The sequence below is a fragment of the Uloborus diversus genome, chromosome 8 (assembly GCF_026930045.1).
Source record: "Uloborus diversus isolate 005 chromosome 8, Udiv.v.3.1, whole genome shotgun sequence".
Taxonomy (NCBI): domain Eukaryota; kingdom Metazoa; phylum Arthropoda; class Arachnida; order Araneae; family Uloboridae; genus Uloborus; species Uloborus diversus.
Window position 1 is genome coordinate 42,286,849 of NC_072738.1, and position 21,532 is coordinate 42,308,380.

General features: G+C 36.6%; 1 protein-coding gene across 1 annotated transcript in view; it reads left to right on the forward strand.

The window, feature by feature from the left end:
* Positions 1–21,532, forward strand: part of LOC129228328 (sodium/potassium/calcium exchanger 3-like) — a 183,838-nt gene that overhangs the window by 121,021 nt on the left and 41,285 nt on the right. Inside the window, exons 10-13 of the mRNA XM_054863005.1 lie at positions 5,591–5,687; positions 12,028–12,119; positions 20,235–20,336; positions 21,265–21,406. Of these exons, the coding sequence (XP_054718980.1) occupies positions 5,591–5,687; positions 12,028–12,119; positions 20,235–20,336; positions 21,265–21,406 (433 nt within the window). The remainder of the gene's footprint in view (positions 1–5,590; positions 5,688–12,027; positions 12,120–20,234; positions 20,337–21,264; positions 21,407–21,532) is intronic.

A 21,532-nucleotide genomic window follows, 5' to 3' on the forward strand; every position in this document is an offset into this window, starting at 1 on the left:
CTATAGAAATTATTCGCTTACACGTATATGGTGCGCAGAACAAAATTAAATAATGCTATGCTTTTTTTGCAAGTTCAAAGTTACAAAATTCGAGAAATAACAAGAAGTCTGATTTTGGTTCATCTTGTTTGAATCTAAAGTACCTTTTGTCTTTTTACATTACGGATTTGATCCATCTCGAATATCGTGGCTGGAAACAGCATTGGGATATTACTTTCCTAAATTGCTTTTAAGAGCCATTATATGTTTAACTAAAGTGTTTTGCTTTTTCAATAGTACCACGAATTTTGATCTTTGCCTCAAATTTGGATTTGAAACACATTCTCATTTTTTGATTACAAAAAAGTCGCTAGAATAACCACTGTGTTTGCCCACTGTGTTAAATCACTATTCCCAAATACGGTTCGAGTTTGAGGGGTTTGCTCATTAACGGGTATTTATATTTTCCTGTCTCTGTTTTATTTTTCAGATTGATACTTTGTTCATTTTATGTATTTGAAGCAAATTTTCACGGAATAAATGGACCTTGCTTCGCTCGAGTCACCAATCTATTTAATGCTGCGTCTTCCCACGTTATGCGGTGGTGCGATATATTTCTTATAATTTTATTTACGATGTCCCAAACTTCTGCCGAAATCAGCGAAATTAAAAACGCGAATTCCATCTTACATCAAAAGATCTTCTATTCATTCCAAAACAAGCCAGTAACATAGGTACAGTCATAGAAAAAAAAAACGAAACACTTTTAATTATTCGGCCATTATACATGCTAGAAAGAAAAGAAAGGTGTCATCTGACATGGTTTAAAGTCTTCTTTAAAACTACGTAGGTAAAATTTTGATAAGGGACCATATACAAAGTAAAATTAGCACTAAGTCTTGATTTTCAAATAGGAACCCCTATTTTTGGCTACATAATTATGTTTAGACAGCAAAATGCAGCCCGGGTACGAAATTTCATTGCATTCCGTGCTGTAGAACAGAAGTTATTAACGAAAAACGATTTAGGGACCGTCACCACATTTAAAATGCTACTTTCAAGGTCACGGCTTATCCAGAAGCGGAATGTAAACTAAGAAAAATATCGAGATTATACAGTTCAATTCATTATTTTTTCAAGTTCACCTTTTTTTTTTTTTTTCGTAATTCGATACTTTTTGGCCGATAATGTTGCGCCGAGGCGATTTAGAGTCGAGAACTTTTTTTTTTTTTTGAAAAACACTAAAATATTTACCGATTTTTGTCTGTCTGGATTAACCTTAGAAAGACGAATGGGGACTGGCAGGCCCCTCGTATAGATCGTTGCGTAATAAATAAAATAATGACTTATTGAAAGTAATGGAATTTTTTGACTTTTCATAATATGAACCTATTGGATTGCTTATTTAATCATTCAGCCATTAGCCTCATAGAAATGTAAATATTGAACCTTATACTTAGATAAACCTGTAAATACGTTTGATAAATGTATTGCACCTATGTTACTGGTTTATTTTGAAATGAATAGAAGGTCTTTTGATGTAAAATGGAATTCGCGTTTTTAATTTCGAAGAACATCGAAAGAAGTTTGGTACATCGCATACAAAAATATAAAAAATGTACCGCTCAACGTGGGAAAACGCAGCATTAAATAGATTGGTGACTTGAGCGAAGAAAGGCCCGTTTATTCCGTGAAAATTTGCTTTCAATACATAAAATGAACCAAATGTCAATCTAAAAAATAAAACAAAAACAGGGGAATATAAATACCCGTTAATGCGCAAACATTTCTTACTCGAACTTTATTTGGGAACGTTTGGCTATTTGCATTAACACAGTTGACAAACACAGTAGTTTTTCTAGCGGCTTCATTTTAATCAAAAAACGGCAATTTGTTTTAAATCCAAATTTGATGCGAAAGATCACAATGCGTGGTATTATTAAAAAAGCATAACACAATCGACGGTTTTGGTTAAACATGTAATGTCTCTTAAAAGCAATTTAGGTAAGTAATTTCCCAATGCTGATTGTAGCAACGAGATTCGAGATGGATACAACCCGTAACTAAAATTCGAAAGTTACTTTAGCATTAATCAAGGTGAACCGCAATCAGACTTCCTGTCTTCTCTCGGATTTTGAAACTTTGCACTTGCAAACAAAAGCTTAGCGTTATTTTGACTTTGTTTTGCGCATATTATACTTGCATTCGAACATTTTCCATAGTATCAGGCAATAGGCTGTCGTACCTATCGTAAAACTACGCGCAGCATAGCTTCAACCGGGTTAGTCTATCCAGAGACCTCAATTTCGTCCATGTTGTTGACTGGAGAGTCTGGATTCGGAACTGATCGTGTTCAAGGCAGAAGTCATGTCATTCAAGCTGAGAGTGCGAACAAACTGGTAGATAAAGTAAATTTATCTGTTGTATTATTTATGGCCTCTAGATGGTGAGATAAATTTTCTTTATCCACCAGTTAGTGAGAACTCTCAGCCTCAATGACATGACATCTGCTTCCTTGCTCGGTTAATCCCAGTTCAGGACTGTGATGCCATGAATAGGAAGATACAGATAGTCCTCGAATGGGGTAACCGAACGTGTAGAGCCATGGGAATTAATGTATGGGAAACATTTAGCTCCGCGGCGCTGGTCCGTGTGGCCCTTTCTTTGCTTAAAGTGAAAGATCAGAGAGCCAAATATTCAGAAATTCGTTTCTGAAAAACATGCATTAGTAAGATAGGCATCCAGTAGTTGATAACAATTTTTTTATTATAACTTTCTTTCTTTTTCTATATTTTTCCATGTAAAATAGAAAAGCAGAAAATATTTTGAAAATTTATCTTTGGCTAGCGAGAAAGATTTTAATATGAACTGCACGGACAATGACAGAGAAAGTAAATAGAAAAATAGTATTTAAATTACAATTAAAAATAGACAAAAACTCTACTTAACACATTGAAAAGAATTCAAACATTTTCCAAAAATAATAATAATAATAATAACAATTCGTAGAAATCAGCAAACTGATCTAAGAGCAAATATTATTTACTGACCCATATGGATAGTGTCAAAGGAGAAATTTCACGCTGTCGGCTATTTTTCGACTGCTTTTCGCCGATTTAGACATTGCAATAATTTTACCTTTTAGCAAATTATCATTGAAATTAGCTATTCTACACAACCCATTGCAACATCACAAGCAAGACAATGAGGTTTTATTGTAGGTTTCTGTGAAAGAGTTGTGTATATTAATTTTTTTTCAGAATTATTTTTTTACAAAAGGCATTGGTCAAAGCAGGAAAAAAAAAACAGTAGTATTTTATGTGTAGCTTTTAATTTAAAATGTTCTGTAAAATATTCTTTTATAAGGCAATGAAATAGTGTTTCGCATTATTTACATATTGACGTTTAAACGATATCCACAAAAAACTGACGATTGCAATTGTTGTTCTTGTTGATTGTGTTGTTCTTCTGCAGAGACAGCGAATAAATGTATGCAATAAAAAAATTCATAGACGTAATTCTAATGTAGAAAACCCACGTTATAATTGACTTGCTTATTTTGTTGAACAATTTTGTTCTTTTTTCAGGAAGAAACTTACTTTCATAATTTCTGTTTTAAAATGGTATACGGTCCCCTAAAATGGGAAAAAATGAATTTTTAAGCATAGCGCGAAAACTACTGAATATTTTGAGCTCAAATTTTGGATTCCCACATAAAAGCTCATCTAGATTGTTTTTCTATTAAAATTTAATATGGTTTCAGTTCATATTTTTTTCAAAAAATACTATCATAATTCATAAAAAAATCTAAATTTTCATTTTAGCTGTTGTAAATGATGTTTTTAGTATTGGGCCGATTCATATTTTAATATAAAAAAACAATCTTTACCGTTCCTAGTCCAGTTTATGTGTTATGTGTAAAAATATCAAAATACGTTTTAACATTACGAGAGGGATTTTTCAAAACTCGATTCTGAAGTAACGGCTGGATCAAATTTAACAAAATTTCACAAACAAAGTTAAAAATGGATGCTGATTACAAATATGTGATAAAAAAGGGGGATTCCCGTTGAAAATTTTGAAGTTGATGCTCGTTTTAATATGCAGACGACCCCTTAACAACAATTTATTAACATAATTATGTAGCACACATTATTCCCGCTTACACGTGTCTCTAGTGTAAATAGTCTGCGAATACGAACGAGTGTTTCGTTTTTTTTTTTCTATGACTGTACAACACATTTATCTAATTCATTTATATCATTTTTCTAATTATAAGGTTCAATATTTACATTTCTATGAGGCTAATGGCTGTATGATTACATAAGCAATCCAATAGGTTAATATTAAGAAAAGTCAAAAAGTTCCATTACTTTCAATTTGTCATTATTCGATTTATTAAACAACGGTCTATTCATATATGCAACCAGGCCCCTCCATCTTTCTAACCAGAGTGACAAAATTCAGTAAAAAAAAATTCGCCCCTAAATCGCTTTGTGGCGTAACATTATCAGCCAAAAAGTATCGAGTTACGAAAAAAAAAAGAATTTTAAAAAAATCATGAATTGAGCTGAATAATATCGATCTTTTCTTTGCTTACATTCTGTTACTTGACAAGTTGTGACCTTGAAAGTAGCGTTCTCAATGTGGTGACGGTCCCTTAATCGTTTTTCGTTAATTTACTTTTGTTGTACTGCACGGACTGCAATGAAATTTCGTACCCAGACTGCATTTTGCTGTCCAAACATAGTTAAGTAGCAAAAAATAGGAGTTCCATTTCGAAAATCAAGACTTGGTGTGCTAACTTTACTTTGTATATGGTCCCTTATCAAAATTTTACCTACGTAGTTAAAAAGAAGACATTAAACCAAGTTGGATGACGCCTTTCTTTCTTTTCTAGTATGCATAATGGTCGAATAATTAAAAGTGTTTCGTTTTTTTTTTTTGAGCAATCACGATTGCTTATTGCTTTCATTTGACTGTTTTTGGCGTCCTATCATTTTATTTTCCCACCGCCACCCTCCGCACCATCACCGTCGACCGGCTCCTCACGATGCTGCTCCTATAGCGAAAGCCCTCTCCAGGTTGCATCCATGTCCTACACACACGCGCCTACATACACAACTACACACACGCACACATTCACACACACACAAACACCTACACACACATACACAAAACACATACACAAACACATACACACAAACACAAACATATACACACACACAAACACATATACACGCGCATACATACAGACACCTACACATACATACAACTACCCACACATTCATGCCTGCACACAGACACAAACACATATGACTACACACACATACACATACCCCGCCCCCACGCACACGAACACTCATACACACAACTACCAACACTCATGCCTGCACACAAACACACATGCCCACGTACACATACCCTCTGCACACAAACACACATACCCCCCCCACACACACACACAAACACACATGCCTACATAGACACACACACTCGTGATTGCGAAAAACATAATTTGAATTCAAGATGACAAAATTCAAATTAATTTTTTATATATATTTTTTTTTTCTATGACTGTAATATAAAATTTCATCTATATTTGTTTCAGGATGTCAATCTATGAAGCCGCTTTGGTCATTATGATGAGGAGACGATTTCGAGGAAAGACTCGATTCCGAGCTGCTGCCATCAGACTCATAATTGAGGTGGGTGTTTAAATCTATCTTGCAAAGCAATCACTAGTTTTTGTGCACATTCAAATCATTTTTCCATCTTATACAATGTGCTCCATCTCACTCAGCATTTTCCTCCTCCTCCCAGCCGCCTAACTTAAATCCAAAAATAGGAGTTTTCAGGTCATTTCGGCTTTATGTGTAGAATTTTATTCCACATCGTGTCATCACAACGTAATTTTATGAAAGAAATTTTTTTATAGTTATTTGGATGCACCTGACGAGTTTTTTTGCTCTCCTGCATAGTAGTAATAATGTGACTTACGTTATTCTGGTTCTAATATACAGATATGTCCTTATTGATTTAAAGTTTTTATTTTGAGATATTTTCTATGACTATGTATAAAGTGGCTTTGCATTTCGCGACTTAAACTTAAGTTTACAGGTTTAAGAAATAAACTATGTGCTTGGGCAAAGCGGATGGACCTTTATTTGTACACATTAGCTAAAGAGTTATCAGTTCAGCATATTTTGTAAAATGTCAGTAAATACAAAAGAAAAACACACCAGGCAACGTGAAGTTCCTATTACATGTCGCCAAGACTGAAACCAGATTCCACCTCAGCTCCAAATAAAAAAGGTTTGATGGTAACTGAGCCTGAAGCAACTGCGGTAAAACTGAGCTTTCTTCAACTGAGCATGAAGTCCCTGATTTGAGTAGCATTGTCTATCATAGCCGTTAGCTACGTTACCGTCAAAGTTGTTTTAATTTGACTAATCAATTTAATTATTTTGACTTATCAATTTAATGAATTGGACTCGCCATTTTGCCCGGATCCCCTATCTGCTTTAGGCCCACTCTACGGACAGAGCGGGCTTTAGAACGAGTACGCAAAAACTAACTTTTTCTACTATCCACGTTAATGGTAATGCTTTGGGCTTTCTCTCCACTTGTTTGCTTTAAAAAGGCGCGGAAAAAACGTCTAATTCCTACATTTTCCCTATCGTTAGTATTGATACCAAAACGCGTCTCTTCAAATATCTCGAAAGCTCATTTCTGCAGATACTTGGCAATCAGTTTAGTTTTTCGACATGGAGATATAAGTGTGCGATGCAGGTGCTGATCAACAGAGGTACAACAACATACGATACTTAAACGAGAGCGGTTGTTTCGATTAAATTGAGCTGCAAAATTTTCTACATTGGATTTAATTAAGGTCACTATATAAGTTGAGCTGACTTATTTGCCATATTGGCTCCAAAACTGCAGGGGCACAAAATTAGTTTTTGCAAAAAAGTCTCATTGCAGAAAACTGGTGCCCATGCTTTAGCTGAGTTGCCTGATTGATGTTTGATTAATTTATTCTGTAAATGAAAAGATATTTAATAAAAACTAGTTAAAAACAAATTAAGTGTGGAATTGAAGTTCATAACAGTAAACATTTCCCGATACCTTTTGGTTGAATTTGTAAACGAAGTTAACTTTTTAGATTTACCTTAAATGACATTTTACTGAACTTAACATCTACTATTTTACAACATAGCAACCAACAAATATTATAATGTATTTATAAATACTAGAAACAGGGTTGGATCCATCGCTGTCTTGGAACCAAAATGTCGGATAGGTCGGCTTGCCCATTTATAGGGGTTCTAGATCTAACTGTATACTCAATCAGTACTAAAACCGCGTTGCAGAAAACTGATGATTAACGTTCAGACACTTGTTTTATTTGATGTTTAACTGTTTCAAGCAATATTCGCAGGTGATCAGTGAATGAATTTCTTAAAAAAAAAAAAAAAAAAAGGCAAGAAAAGAAAACTGGTGGTTAAGCTTCGGACGAATTGCCTGGTTTGTTATTTGACTGTTTCAGACAGTAAAATGAGGAGGTTCGTGGACAGTGTTGCCAGATGGTCAAATCCAGATTTCCCCAATTCCCTTCCAACTAATCCCCAAAAAGCTATGTTTTCTATCAAAGTTCCCCAAATTCAAAAATTATTTTTCCACTAATATTTTCATAAAATGAATCGACTTTCTCTAATATTTTTGTCTCTTGAAAAAAATTTTTTTTACCCCAAATAGCTAAAATTTCCTGCGAAATTCCCCAACTTTTTTTTCTTCCTATTTTCGCTTTTTTTTTTCTCTTTGTCTTTATCTTTCTTTATCTTTCTTTACTAATAATAAAGCTGAAAGTCTCTCTGTCTGGATATCTCTCTGTCTGGATATCTCTCTGTCCGGATCTCTCTCTGTCTGTCAGGATCTTTGTGACGCGCATAGCGCGTAGACCGTTCGGCCGATTTTCATGAAATTTGGCAAAGAATTAGTTTGTAGCATGGAAGTGTGCACCTTTAAGCAATTTTTTGAAAATTCGATTTTGTTCTTTTTCTATTCCAATTTTAAGAACATTTTCCCGAGCAAAATTATCATAATATGGACGAGTAAATAACCAAGTTATCGTAACGTGGAACCGTAACGTGGGCAAGCCATTTGGCGAGAAATTCATCATGCATTATTTGTAAATATACAGGGGAACCAAAAGACCTTTTAATTTTTCTACTACGGGCAAAGCCGTGCGGGTGCCACAAGTCATAAATACAAGCGCCTGACCCAAAGGTAAGAAATAGCCAAAAAAAAAATTTTCTACTCGAATTTACTACTCTGCTTCTGTATGTACATTTAAACTATGATTTTTGTATATATTTATCCAAGAACGTTCTTCATCACTTATTTTTACCTGTTTCACGTATCAATTAGTTACTCATACAGAACATTAATTCGAATTCCGTAGCATAATATTCCACCTAATGTGAAATGCGAATTCCATAAAGTTGAGCAAAGCTAAACCAACGCTGTTTGATACAAACAATGTAACTACTACTTCTTGACGCGAATTTAAATACGAAAAAAATCTTTTTTCCCCCGAGGTTTTTTCTTTCCCCCAGCTTTTCCCCAACAAAAAAATTTTTCCCCAGAAAATTCCCCTCAAAACCTATTTCCCCAAAATTTCCCCAGAGAGCACCAAATTTCCCTAAAATGGGGAAATTTCCCCCAATCTGGCAACACTGTTGGTGGAGTTTGAGAAGAAGGGGGGATTGAAAAGCAGAGCAAGGGTTCCCTAACTTATAATTAAAGTCCCGGTTCTTGAAACGCTCTAATTTAAAAACAATTAGTGAGATCAACTTGATTTTCTTTGAAATTGCAATCATTCTAACCAGTAGTTTTTCCATCTGCCGATAGAGAGCGCAGTTACGGTCATTAAAGTAAAATTAAAATTTAATGTCTGCTAAAATTATTCGTCAAGCACGGAAATGTTGTTCTTAAGAAAGCTACACCAGATTCCAAGGGATTACGAGAAATTAATAAGTATTTCAGCGAAAAGAGTGATAGAGAAAAGAGGAGAACCGGACATTAATGAAAAGTGCACCTAACTTACTGGTGATTGAGACATTAATTGCTCCAGCTGCCCTCCGCCTTGCTCCGCTTCTGGATGTTACAGGGTGTTCCAAAAACGGCTGATATATTTGAAAAATCAATAAAGCTAAACGGGCAGTGATAAAAATGTACCGTTTGTTGCATTATGCTTGGGGCAACAGTAAATTTTCAGACAGACAAACTTTAAAAATAAGTTACAATGTTCCTCAACAGATAGCGCTGCAGGTGTTTCAAAAGGTAACGCAGTCTGTAAGATGGCCAAAATGACCGGCATATTAAAAAAAAAAAAACTAAACCGGCAGCGACAGAATTACACTGTTTATTTAAAATATGCTTGAAAAAACAGTAAACTTTCAGACAGACACACCTGCAGTTTCATCTGTTGAGGAAAATTGTAACTAATTGTTAAAGTTTGTCTCTCTGAAAATTTACTGCTGTCCCAAGCATATGCAACAAACGGTATATTTCTGTCACTGCCCGTTTGGTTTTTATTGATTTTTCAAATGTGTCAGTCAATTTTGGAACACTCTGTAACTGGAAGCGCAAAGCGGTATGTTCCATTTCTGATTAGAGGCTATTTGTGCGGGTTGTATGAATGTTGTGAGCATGTCAAATCTTACACTGTAAAAAAAGTTTCGAAGCGTCACCGAATATTTAAGTGGTAAAATCAAGTATCTTTGCAAAAAAAAAAGGTTCTTGAATGGCTACTAGCGGCATGATCGCAGACTTTACACTATTTTGTGAAATATATTTTTAGCTTCCAGTTTAGAGATTAACTGAGCGTGTTTATATAGTGTATTGACGAATTTCCAGCGCGATTGACTAAGTTCTCAATGAAAGCGAAAAGGTCACTGGATTGCTGTAGAATTGCAAGTCAAGGTTTGCTCACGAGAGAGATGCTTAGTTCTTAACCTTCAATTCTGTCTCAACAGTGGTCATGGTTACGTTAATGCTTCAGGTAAATCAGGAATGTTTTTATCAATTAACATTAAACCTACTCAATATTTCCTGAAGGTTCGCGAGATATGATCAGCTTTAACTGGGGAGATTTCCAAATTCTTCAGAAAGTTTCATTGATAATTTCAGAAAGGTTACTGACATTTCGTAGGAAAAACGTTAATGCTTTTTGCAATATATGTTACTGGCAGAAATTTGTCACACATCAGTTAACCATTACTTTGTAGGATCGTTTCTAAATCGTTAGTGTAGTAAATAACATTCCTCCACAGCAGCACTTTGAACACTGAAAGCGTTATCAATCGGTAGATTTTTGGAACTATTTTTTTCTTTTGCCAAACAAATTCGCCTCGCTGCTATTCTGGTGAAAGATCAATCGGGCGATGTCGCAGCCCCCCTCCCCCTTCAAAAGCTATAAAACACGTCCCCATAGTTTCATCTTGCTCAACTATGAGAATTAAGAACTTCAAGAATGATTTTTTGTAGGTTAAGTTTTTCCGAAAACTGTTTCCAGCACTTGAGCATTTTACTCAGTTCAAAGACAGTAACAATAAAAAATAATAATAATAATTTTGACATCTGGATTTCAAATTATGTTTTTCGCAATCATAAGCGTGTGTATGTAGGCGTGTGTGTTTGTGTCTGTGTGCAGGCATGCGTGTGTGGGCATGTGTGTGTGTGTGCGTCTGTGTGCAGGCATGAGTGTGTGTGTGTGTGTGTATGTATGCGTGTGTGTAGGATATGGACACAAACTGGAAACTATTTCCTCTGGAGAAGCAACATCGGGAGAGGCCGGTCGACGGTGGTGCTGCAGAGGAGAAAATAAAATCATAGGAACATCAAAACCGTCAAGCGCGAACAATAAGCAATGTGATTGCTCAAAAAAAAAAAAAACATTTTTTACGAAAATGATGTATGTACTGTCTAATAGTGAGCTTGCTTATCCCAGCTTTCGTGTGTCAAGAAAATATTCTAATTTTGTAAAAACATTCAAGACTTCGTACTAAGCTATGAGTAAGACGAAACACCGTGAATAAGAGTACAAATAAAAGCTATAAAAAGAGTCAAGAGCTCTTTTAAAACTTTTATTTCAAAACTTTTTGCTTCTAAAAAGTGTTTTGAACTATTTTTAACTCTTCTATTTGTACTTTTATTTACGCTGCTTCATTTGAAGGGCTGCCCACAAATGATGGTTCGCTGTGTGGGGAGGGATGGTTCGTCAAATTGTGACTGCTTGTGACAAGGGGGAGGGACAAGGTATGTGTGACATCACGCAATTTTTAAAATAAAAATATGATTATGAAAAACATAGTAGCATGTGACAAAGGAAGAAGAGGGGGTTAAATTTGTTGAAAAATAAAGTATGACATCGTTTATAAACAGTTCCTTACTCATTCGATTTATTTTATTTATTATTTTATTTTATTTTATTTATTTATTTATCTTTTGCTTTATTTATTTATATTTTATTTATTTATTTATTTATTTTATTGAATTTTATTTTATTTTATGTATTATTTATTCATTTATTTATTTATTTATTTATTTTGTTTTATTTTATTTTATTTTATTTATTTATTTTGTAAATATTCCCTACGTTTTGTATACTATCTTAAATATCCACAAAACAAACTTTGCTCATTTTTTTTTTTTTTCACAAAAATTTTCCAATTTTCAGTGCGTTTCGCGTAAATGAATTGACGATAATGCTTATCTTTGAGGGAGCAACCTCCATCCATCATGATTTTTACTAATTAAGTTTGAATCTTATTTCGCAACACAGATGTATTGATATTTTATCTTAGAAAACAAAACTTCCTCGGAAAAGAATTACCAGGAGCTACTTCAAAAGAGTAATTCTTTCTTTCTTCCAGGAAGAACCTTTTCAATGTTTTTCTCTTGAATACATATTTGCTCGGAGCTTGTCCATGCATATGTTTATTTTTATCTTCCGTATCTGAAGCATAAATCTTGTTTCTATAGCAACGGCGATTGAAAAAGGATGCCCTCAAGATGCAAGGACAACTATCCGTCGAATCGCAAGATGGACCGAAATTTAAAGCAAAAGCTCTCAAGTAATTATTTCTTTTTTTTTCTTGTGTTGTATTCCGTTTGTTCGGGAAAAAACTACCCTGTAAAAAAATTCCCGAATCGTTATTGATTATCTCCATGGAACATTTCGGGATTTCACAGGTTTTCATCCACTTCCTGGGAAAATCAAATATCTTTGTTAAAAAGTTTCCTGAATTGCTACAAGGACTACTCACTGTTGAGAAAATATTTTTAGCTCCCAGTTTAAAGATTAACTGAGCTATTTATTTGGTGTATCGACTTCAGATCGATTACGGCCAGGTCCGGCTCCTGGGGTAGGTGATCTAGGTGGTCGCCTAGGATGGCAAATTTCGAAGTTGAAGAAAAATATTTTTAGCTCCCAGTTTAAAGATTAACTGAGCGTATTTATTAAGTGTATCGACTTCAGATCGATTACGGCCAGGCCCGGCATCTAGGGTAGGTAACCTAGGTGGTCGCCTACACTGTAAAAACAACTCAGAGACGTTCCTAGAAAATAATGGGCAGCTGATGTGCCCAATTTCTGCCAGTAACATATCTTGCAAAATCCATGAACGTTTTCCGCTAAAATTCAGTAACCTTCCTGATATTATCCTGGAATCTTCCTGAAAAATTCAGAAATCATCCTGTTAGTAGCCCATCGCGTCTTTAGAAAATTACAGTAAACTTAGGAAAGTATAATATAATATAACAGTTTGGCAACTTCCCGATTAATAGGGAAGTTCCAAGAGCATTACTGCAAACATGGCCAAAGGCTAAGCCAGAATTGCAAGTAAGCAACAGTAATTTTACACACCTGCAATTCTTGCACAGCTACGTAGTCCATACTTACTTGCTCCCTTTGGGAACTTATTTAGCATGAATAGGTAATTTAGGCCGTAATTGAATTGAAGACGTCTCACTTTATATAAATACACTCAGTTAATATTTAAACTAGGAGCTAAAAATATTTTTCACAACAGTGAAAAGTCTGCATTCGTGCAACTTGTAGCAATTCAGGAAACTTTTTGACAATGATACTTGATTTTTTTAGGAAGTGGATAAAAACCATTAAATTCCCGAAACGTAACACGGAAATAACCAGTAACGTTTGGGATTTTTTTTTACAGTGTAGGACGGCAAATTTCGAAGTTGAAACTTTTTTTTTTTTAAGCATGAATATCTCTTTTAGCGCCATAAGATTCACTGCTTCAATGCTAAACAAAAAAAAAAAAAAAAAAAAAAAAAAAAACAAATAGTAACAGTAATAATTTAGAGATCGCTTATACCAGTGCTTGGACATGCAAAGCATCGTTCGGAATTTAACTAGAAATTCAATTTAATTTCAGAGACGGCAATTGCGTGATTTAAAAGTCTTTCGAAAATTTTAATATCTGCTACAGTGACATACAAAAGATGCATTACTTTAATGTAGAGTCGCTATATAGATAGCCCGGAGCATCAGCTTACGTTCAGCCATTTTGGATCGGATTTTTCATTGTTGCGCTGTTAGGGTTACCAGAGCAAAGTTTCGAGTTTTGCCAAATTTGCTAAAAATAATACTTTATTTAATAAACAATTCACGTGCCGCTAATAATCACTCGCAGTGAACAATCACCAAACGCGATTACTCGCCAGAAAAGGCAATCACTCAAATACGCGCTCCAATCTGATGCGCTGACTCGTACATACTAGAGCCCCTTGAAAAAGACAGGCTGACTTATCCGACATTTTGGTTCCAAGACAGAATTGGATCCAACCTCGTTTCTAGTATTTATAAATACGTCATAATATTCGCTGGTTGCTAAGTCGTAAAATAATTGATGATAAGTTGAGTAAAATGTCACTTTAGGTAAATTTTGAAAGATAACTTCGTTTACAAATTCAGCTAAAATGTATCGGGAAATGTTTACGGTAATAAACCTCATTTTCATACCTTATTTGTTTTTAATTTGTATTAATTAAATTGTATTCATCCACAGAATAAAATAATCAAACATCAATCGGGCAACACACCTAAAGTTTGGACACCAGTTTTCTGCAATGAGGCTTTTGTACAAATGTTTATTTTTTTCGCCCGATAATTTTGGAACCAAAATGTCGGATAAGTCAGCTCCCCTTATATAGGAGCCTTAGTACATACTATATGGGCCTTACTTTAATGTTAAAAAAGATAACTTAAAGTTTGTACCAGTGCTTGGATATGTAAAACTCAGTTTGGAATTTAACTCGAAACTCACTTTAATTTTAAGCACTATGCTATTATTTCTATTTTATTAATACATTATTATTTTATATTATTATTATTAATTGGTGGGGGACGGCACTTGCCAATATTCCCTAGGACAGCAGTAATGCTAGAGCCGGCCCTGATTACGGCCCATCCACATTAACTAAGCTTCCAATAAGAGCGAAGTCGCTAGTTTCGCACCAAGCGAGTTCGATTCTTGATACTTATTTGCAATGGGGTCGTTTCCAAAATTTTAAAAGTATTTTTTTCTGAAGGAGCATGCTTAAAAACATAGGATCTGACCATTTTTTAAATAATTTGTTTACGTTTAATATTTTAAAAAAATTACTTAAATCGGAGCGCTTTCATTGTTTACGGCTTCTGCCGATGACATCAGAAATGATAAAATGCCATTCAGTGTTGCCATTCACAGTGCAAAATATTTAATTCGCATCTTTACTCACAAGTATTGGCAACGATATGGTTGATAGCAAGCGTAGAGCGCAATATTCAATTCGCTGCTTGATTATCATAACGTGGAAACGTAGTAGAAAGATGCGGCAAAGTGCATCATTTGTGACAGCATCAGGACCACGCCTTGTTTGAAAAATCAGACATTTTAAAAAATTAATTTAAAAAAAACTGTTGGGAAAAAGAAAGTATATTCTGGGTTCATGTTTTTTGAGCAATCACGATTGCTTATTGCTTTCATTTGACTGTCCTTGACGTTATGGTTCCTTTTTCAGCTTGGACCAGGCCTGCAGCACCACCGTCCACCGGCGCTAAATTTGCGTCTACACATTTGCTCAACTGTTACTTTAAAACATTAAATTTTCTTTAAAACATCAAAAGCATTCGGAAATTCTAATTGTAAAGGTTTTAATTTGAACGCAGACGATTTATTCTCAAAATGTATACATATAAAATAAGCTGTTTGCCGCTATTGCACAGATGTATTCCCGTGGACAATGGTAGGATCCCAACCTGAAATTTGGACTTTGAGCAATTTTTCGGTGTTTTGGGAGGTTTTTACCTTTTGAACTTTGGAAAATGATTGAAAACTTGTAGATTAGAATTAAAATATATATTTGTTCCTGCGCGGGAGATGTGTGAAGACCGTTAAGACCCATTTTTTCAACAGAAAAACCTGAAAAATTGTGTTTTTAATGACTTATACGGTGGAAAAAAGCATTTCTAAACACCCGGCAGTGATCAAATGTTGTGTTTTGTCATCCAATTCCTCGATTTATATTAAGCAATGAGCCACATATCAGGGAAAAAATATGGTCATACTTTTTAGTTTTCAAAATCGCGACTTGGGTCTATTCTGAGCTCTGCTGGACTTAGGGGGTTAAGAAATTCAAAATTGTAGCACCACTACGAAATAGTTGAAGAATTTTGTCGCATTTTGAGCCATAATAGAAGATCCTAGCTCAAAACCCGCGAGTTCGGTGGATTTTTGCCCACTATGCCACACTGTGCGGCGGCGGCGCGGCTGGTCCTGAGCACTGTCCACCGGAATCCACTTCTGCTGGGCGGTGGCGTCCATGTCCTACGCACGCATGCTCATACACACTCCCCCTACGCGCACACGCCTTTACACACATACACACGCCTACGTGCACACACGTAAGCCTACACACACAACTATACACACGTAACCACCCAGGAGGAGGGACATGCTTGGGGGGGGGGGGAGGAGCCGTTTCTAGAAACAATAACTCTAATCAGTAGGGTCTTGTCGCAACTCGTGATTGCGAAGAACATAATTTGAATTCAAAGTTTCGGAATTCAAATTAGAATTAATTGGGTCACAGATTTTACTTTTTTTTTTGCTCATTCTGTCCATTTCAATGACTAAAAGTAGTACTTTTGACTGAACGAAACTACCTCATTCTGGCTTTACTTTAGCCATGTTTGCAAAAATAGCTTAGGAACTTTCTTGGTAAATCAGGAAGGTGGCAAGCTATTATTTTAATCTTGCTTCAGTTTGATCGCTAGGTTCTAGAGACACGACTGGCTTTAAACGGGGAAATTTCTGATTTCTTTAGAAAGATTCCAGGATAATTTCATAGAGGTTACTGAATTTTAGCGGAAAAAATTCCTGTTTTTAGCAGGATATGTTACCTGCAGAAATTTCGCACATTAGCTGCTCATTATTTTTCAGTAACGTTTCTGAATTATTTTTACAGCGTAAGGACATGAGGTTGGTTGTTTTTACGAATTAAATAATCATTTATTTTAAATTCACGGCAATGAAAGAATACGTTCTTATTTTAAATAGAAATTCAGCATCTTTAAGAACAAATAAGATATTAATGTAGAACTACAATCAGAAATGTGATAAATAAAAAAAAATGTTGAAGATTAGATTGATATTTTGCTACGTAAGATAAAGATTTCGAATTATAGCTGAACAAATAAATTTGGTTGAATATTTACATATTCACTCTCAAAAGCAAAGCACTGGATCGGTGAATCATCGCTCACTGTATTTCAGCACCAAATTGCAGTTATCCATCAGTGAAGGATTTACCGGTTTTGGGGCCCGACGTTATAAATTTTTGGGGTCCCCAGGTCCCACTCAGTGGGAGATAGAGGGGGATGGGGTATTGTTGCTCGGAATGTAGTTCGAGACAATGTGAGAAATTCGGAACATCTTTATCAGATACTAAAATGTCTTCAGTAGGTTGAAATTCGTTTCGGGAGAACAACGTAAAGTAACTGAATACAACTTCTGTAATAATCTGGATTTTGCACAAAGTTTGTACAGGCCATCCGCGTTCACTTCCATCATCTATCAGGCCCGAGAAGAGGCCATGTCAGCCTAGTCGGAAACAAGTTGCCCGGGCCTTGAGGGTCCCGGTGACATTGACGCTAAAACGAGCTGATGTGTGCATCACATGACTTCCTTTTACTCCAATTTAATATCTATTCCCCATTATTGGCAATTTTAATGTGATTCAATTGTTTACTCTCTAAATTTCACCAAAAGTGGCCAAATTAAAATCAAGTTTTAAAAAAAAATCGTCAAATTTGTCGCCAAGTTGGCGACAAAACTTGGCGACCAAAAGACTGGCGATATATCGCTAAGTGTCGACAAATTATAACCCCACTTGAGTTTACATCGAAATTAACGACGATTTCCCCCCAAAAAGGGGCAAAAGACCCCCTTAGGAGCATCCGAGTACAACCAAAAGGGAAGGTGCACAACTAGGCCCCACTTGGAGTCTACGTACCAAATTTCAATTTTCCTAGGAAATACTGTTTTCGAGTTATGCGAGATACACACACACATACACACATACATACGTACATACGAAGGTCACGAGAAAATTCGCTGTAATTAACTCCGGGGTTGTCACAATGGATATTTGGGGTGTCTGTAGGTTCCTAGGCATATATCCACGTGTGGTCGGGTCGAAAAAAAAACTCAACATTCATTCGGGGGTGAGAAAAATCGATTTTCGAGTGAAAATTTTTACGCGAATACATTACTTCCTTTTTTGTAAAAGGAAGTAAAAAGAAAGAAAAGAAGAGATAAAGAAAAAGAAGGAAAGACAAAAGGAAGAAAGAAAAAAACTCCGAATAAGCGGAAACGTAAAGATAAAGTCAAATGTACCCTTTTGGTATTTACTGTTGTGACACTTACAATAGAGTTAATTATTTTCTAGTAAGCAGTTTTGGTGTTTTTTTCCTTTTTCCCCCTTCGTTTTCTTCTTCTTTTTTTCGGAATGCGGGGGGCTCGGCGATAAAGCTGACTAGGGGCCCGCCTTGGCTCTCTGCGGCCCTGGTAGCTATGACATTTCTGGGCCCTCAGTCAAGAGTCATTCTTCCTTTGCATCCAAATAAAAGTATCCTTATAAGTATCTACTCTTGAGTTCTAGTTCAAAAAGTTGTTGGTGGCTTCAGCACCTAGAATCCATTATGCGTACCACAAAGGCAGTTTTACGGGTGGCACGTGCCCTATAGACCATTAATCTGGCAACCGCCGATCCGGCTTAACCAGAGGTTTTTATTTGTAACTGGAGCTTGGACTTTGTGAATACTGCAAAATTAACTTGCACTAATTATTGTTAGTGTAAATAGGACTTCAACCGCTCCATATTGAACCAATGATCCGGCTCCCACGTCGACTTTTAAGTTGGCCTACATAAGCAGGCAATTCCATTAATGCGATACGGCTCGCATATACACTCCTGTTTGTGAAAATTGCAACACCACGAAGGACTTACGCGAGTGAGCTGAAAATTGCAGGAAATGTAAAGTAGGGCATGATATGCAAATGATTAGAATTGCAGACCGGTAGCGCATGCGTATGCTGAGCAGCAACCTCTGAACGGCAGATCGAACCGAATATAAATAGACGGCTGTAGCGAGGCGTGTATGATTATCGGTGGTTATTTGCTAGAGTAAACGTTAACTGAATCTTTACTATGCCTCTTCGACGAAAGAAAGCGAAATTTGAGCAAATTTCGGAGTTTGGACGGGGCAGAATCGTCGGCTTTCGTGAAGCTGGATTGACTTATCGTGCAGTAGCAGCTCGTGTGCAGCGTAACAGAAGCACAATCATGCGTGTTTGAAAGCAGTGGACGAACAAGGGTTGGACAGCTCGGAAATCCGGGAGTGGATACCGAAATGTGACGTCAGCTCGCGATGACCGACACCTGGCGCGTATGGCGCTGACGGACCGCACAGCTTCTTCTAGACAATTGGCAGCACATGGTCAACAGCTACAGGTGTTTCATTGTGTGCTTCATCAATTCGGAGACGTCTGCTGCAGCGTGGGCTGCGCGCAAGGATTCCTTTATACAGGATTCCTCTCACGCAAAACCATCGCCGCCTGTGGCTACAATGAGCCAATGTGCATAAAAGCTGGCGTGCTGATTGGCAGCAGGTCGTATTTTCTGACGAATCCCACTTCAATTTGTGGCACCATGATGGCCGAATTCGTGTCAGGCGCTATGCCAGTGAACGACACATTCCGGAGTGCATTATCGAATGCCACAGTGGACGAACAACCGGAGTTATGGTCTGGGGTGCCGTAGCATATCATGGGCGATCACAATTGCTACGAATTGTGGGCAATTCGAACAGTACCCAATACATAAACCAAAGTTTTACAGCTTCAAACTATTCCTTTCCTGCAAGGAATGCCAGGGGCTGTATTCCAGCAGGATATTGCCCGTCCACATGTCGCCAGGACTGTCAAATACTACCTTGATTCGCAACAGGTACAGCTTCTTCTTTGGCCTGCATATTCCCCGGATATGTCACCGATTGAACATGTGTGGGATTTCGTTGGGCTGCGTCTCGCTCGTGATCCTCGTCCTGTTGCTTCGACTGACGAACTTTGGTTGCGCATACAAACAATATAGTATATTCTTCCGCAGGCAAATATTCAAACTTTGTTTCACTCCATGCCGAGTCGTGTAGCAGCTTTTATTGCGACGCGTGGTAGCCACACAATATACTAATTTCTATCTCTTTTTATTGTTTGTTTGGTTTAAAAATGTAATCATTTATTTGTACATTACCACTCAACTGTGCATTAAATTTCATTCAACTATGATGCTTCCTTCATGGTGTTACAATTTTTCACAAACAGGAGTGTAAATTGCTACATTACACCCCTAAGGGCGCAATACCTCTCACAGATTGGCCGAATTGGCCTCCCTCAGATTGATCGAATAAGGCCCTGGGGGAAGCTCAGGCTCAGGGTAAATTATTGAAAACTTTGTTATGTAGGGTAAGTATTAAGAAAAAGTGACAGTGGAAATAAATTCGTTTTGTTTCATTTTCACTTTATCGAAATTTAAAAAAATAGAAATTACAAAATAAATAGATCATATAAATCGCTTCTTAGGAACAGCATTTACTCAGTTGCATTTTGAAATTTTCTGCCTTTTAGCTGTGTTACGGCTGTTCAAAAACTGACGATCACAAACAAGGTCAAAACTGCCGTCTCCGCATGCTATAACGAGTCGGTCGGTATTAGCTTCCAAGCAGCGTGGTTTGTAGAAATATAGTTACCTACTTGCAGTATTCGCCTCGTAATATAATGTTGCTTTTTTTTACTATCATTACTTAGATTTTAGTACGCTGTTTTACGTGATGTTTAGAGTATACTTTCCGTCACTTACGTAGCACATAAAAAATAGTTTAATTCCCTGTTCTAAAAGCAGTGTTCGCCTCATCTTCAACGGCTATTTTGACTTGTCGAGGAAAATACCAGTCAGACACCCCATTCGTCGGTCGAAGCCTTCTTTAGCCAATCAGCAGGGTTCAACCTCTGGTCAGGGTTGTCTGTCTGTTGAATAACTCCACTGGTTCGTTTGTCTTTTGAAGACAACCACATTTAGTATATGAAAATTAATACCTGTTCTTTATGTATTAAGAATGGAAAGAAATTAAAACTACAGAAAATATTTAAAAAAAACTTTCTTTTTTATTGAAAAATTCAAAAACTTTATTAGTACTATTGCAGTTTCTATAAATATTTCTGTGTAATATGAAGAAAAATGCGCTTTCCAGACAGCGTTTAGACATGAGCTCTCTTGTCAGTCCTTAATGAACGGAAACTAACAGGCAAGTTCCCCGAAAAGCAACGGACGTCTTGTGATGAAGATTCAAACAGTACTTTGGCACAAATAGTAACTTCGAAATGAATATGATACAGCTGAAGATGTTCTTTGGAAAAGTAATGAAGCGCTGACTCCTTCCTGGAACTCCTTCCATTTAGAACCCATCGTTAAAGGCAATAAGAATCTGTAAGTGGTCTAGGGGTTGCAGGCGATCCAGACTGAAAATGTTCTTGGTAAGAGTAATGAACTGCTGACTCCTTCCTGGCTGGAGAGGGAGGCGAGACAGCCAAAAGGAGATGCCGATCTTCATTTAGAACTCATCGTTGAAGGCAACATAGAATCTGTAAAAATCTGAAGGTTGCAGATGATCCAGGCTGAAGATGTTCTTGGAAAAGGTAATGAAGCGCTTACTTCTTCCTGGCTGGAGAGGGAGGCGAGACAGCCAAAAGGAGATGCCGATCTTCATTTAGAACTCATCGTTGAAGGCAGTATAGAATATGTAAGTGATCTGAGGGTTGCAGACGATCCAGACTGAAGATGTTCTTGAAAAAAGTAAAGAAGCGCTGACTCCTTCCTGGCTGGAGAGGGAGGAGAGACAGCCAAAAGGAAATGCCGATCTTCATTT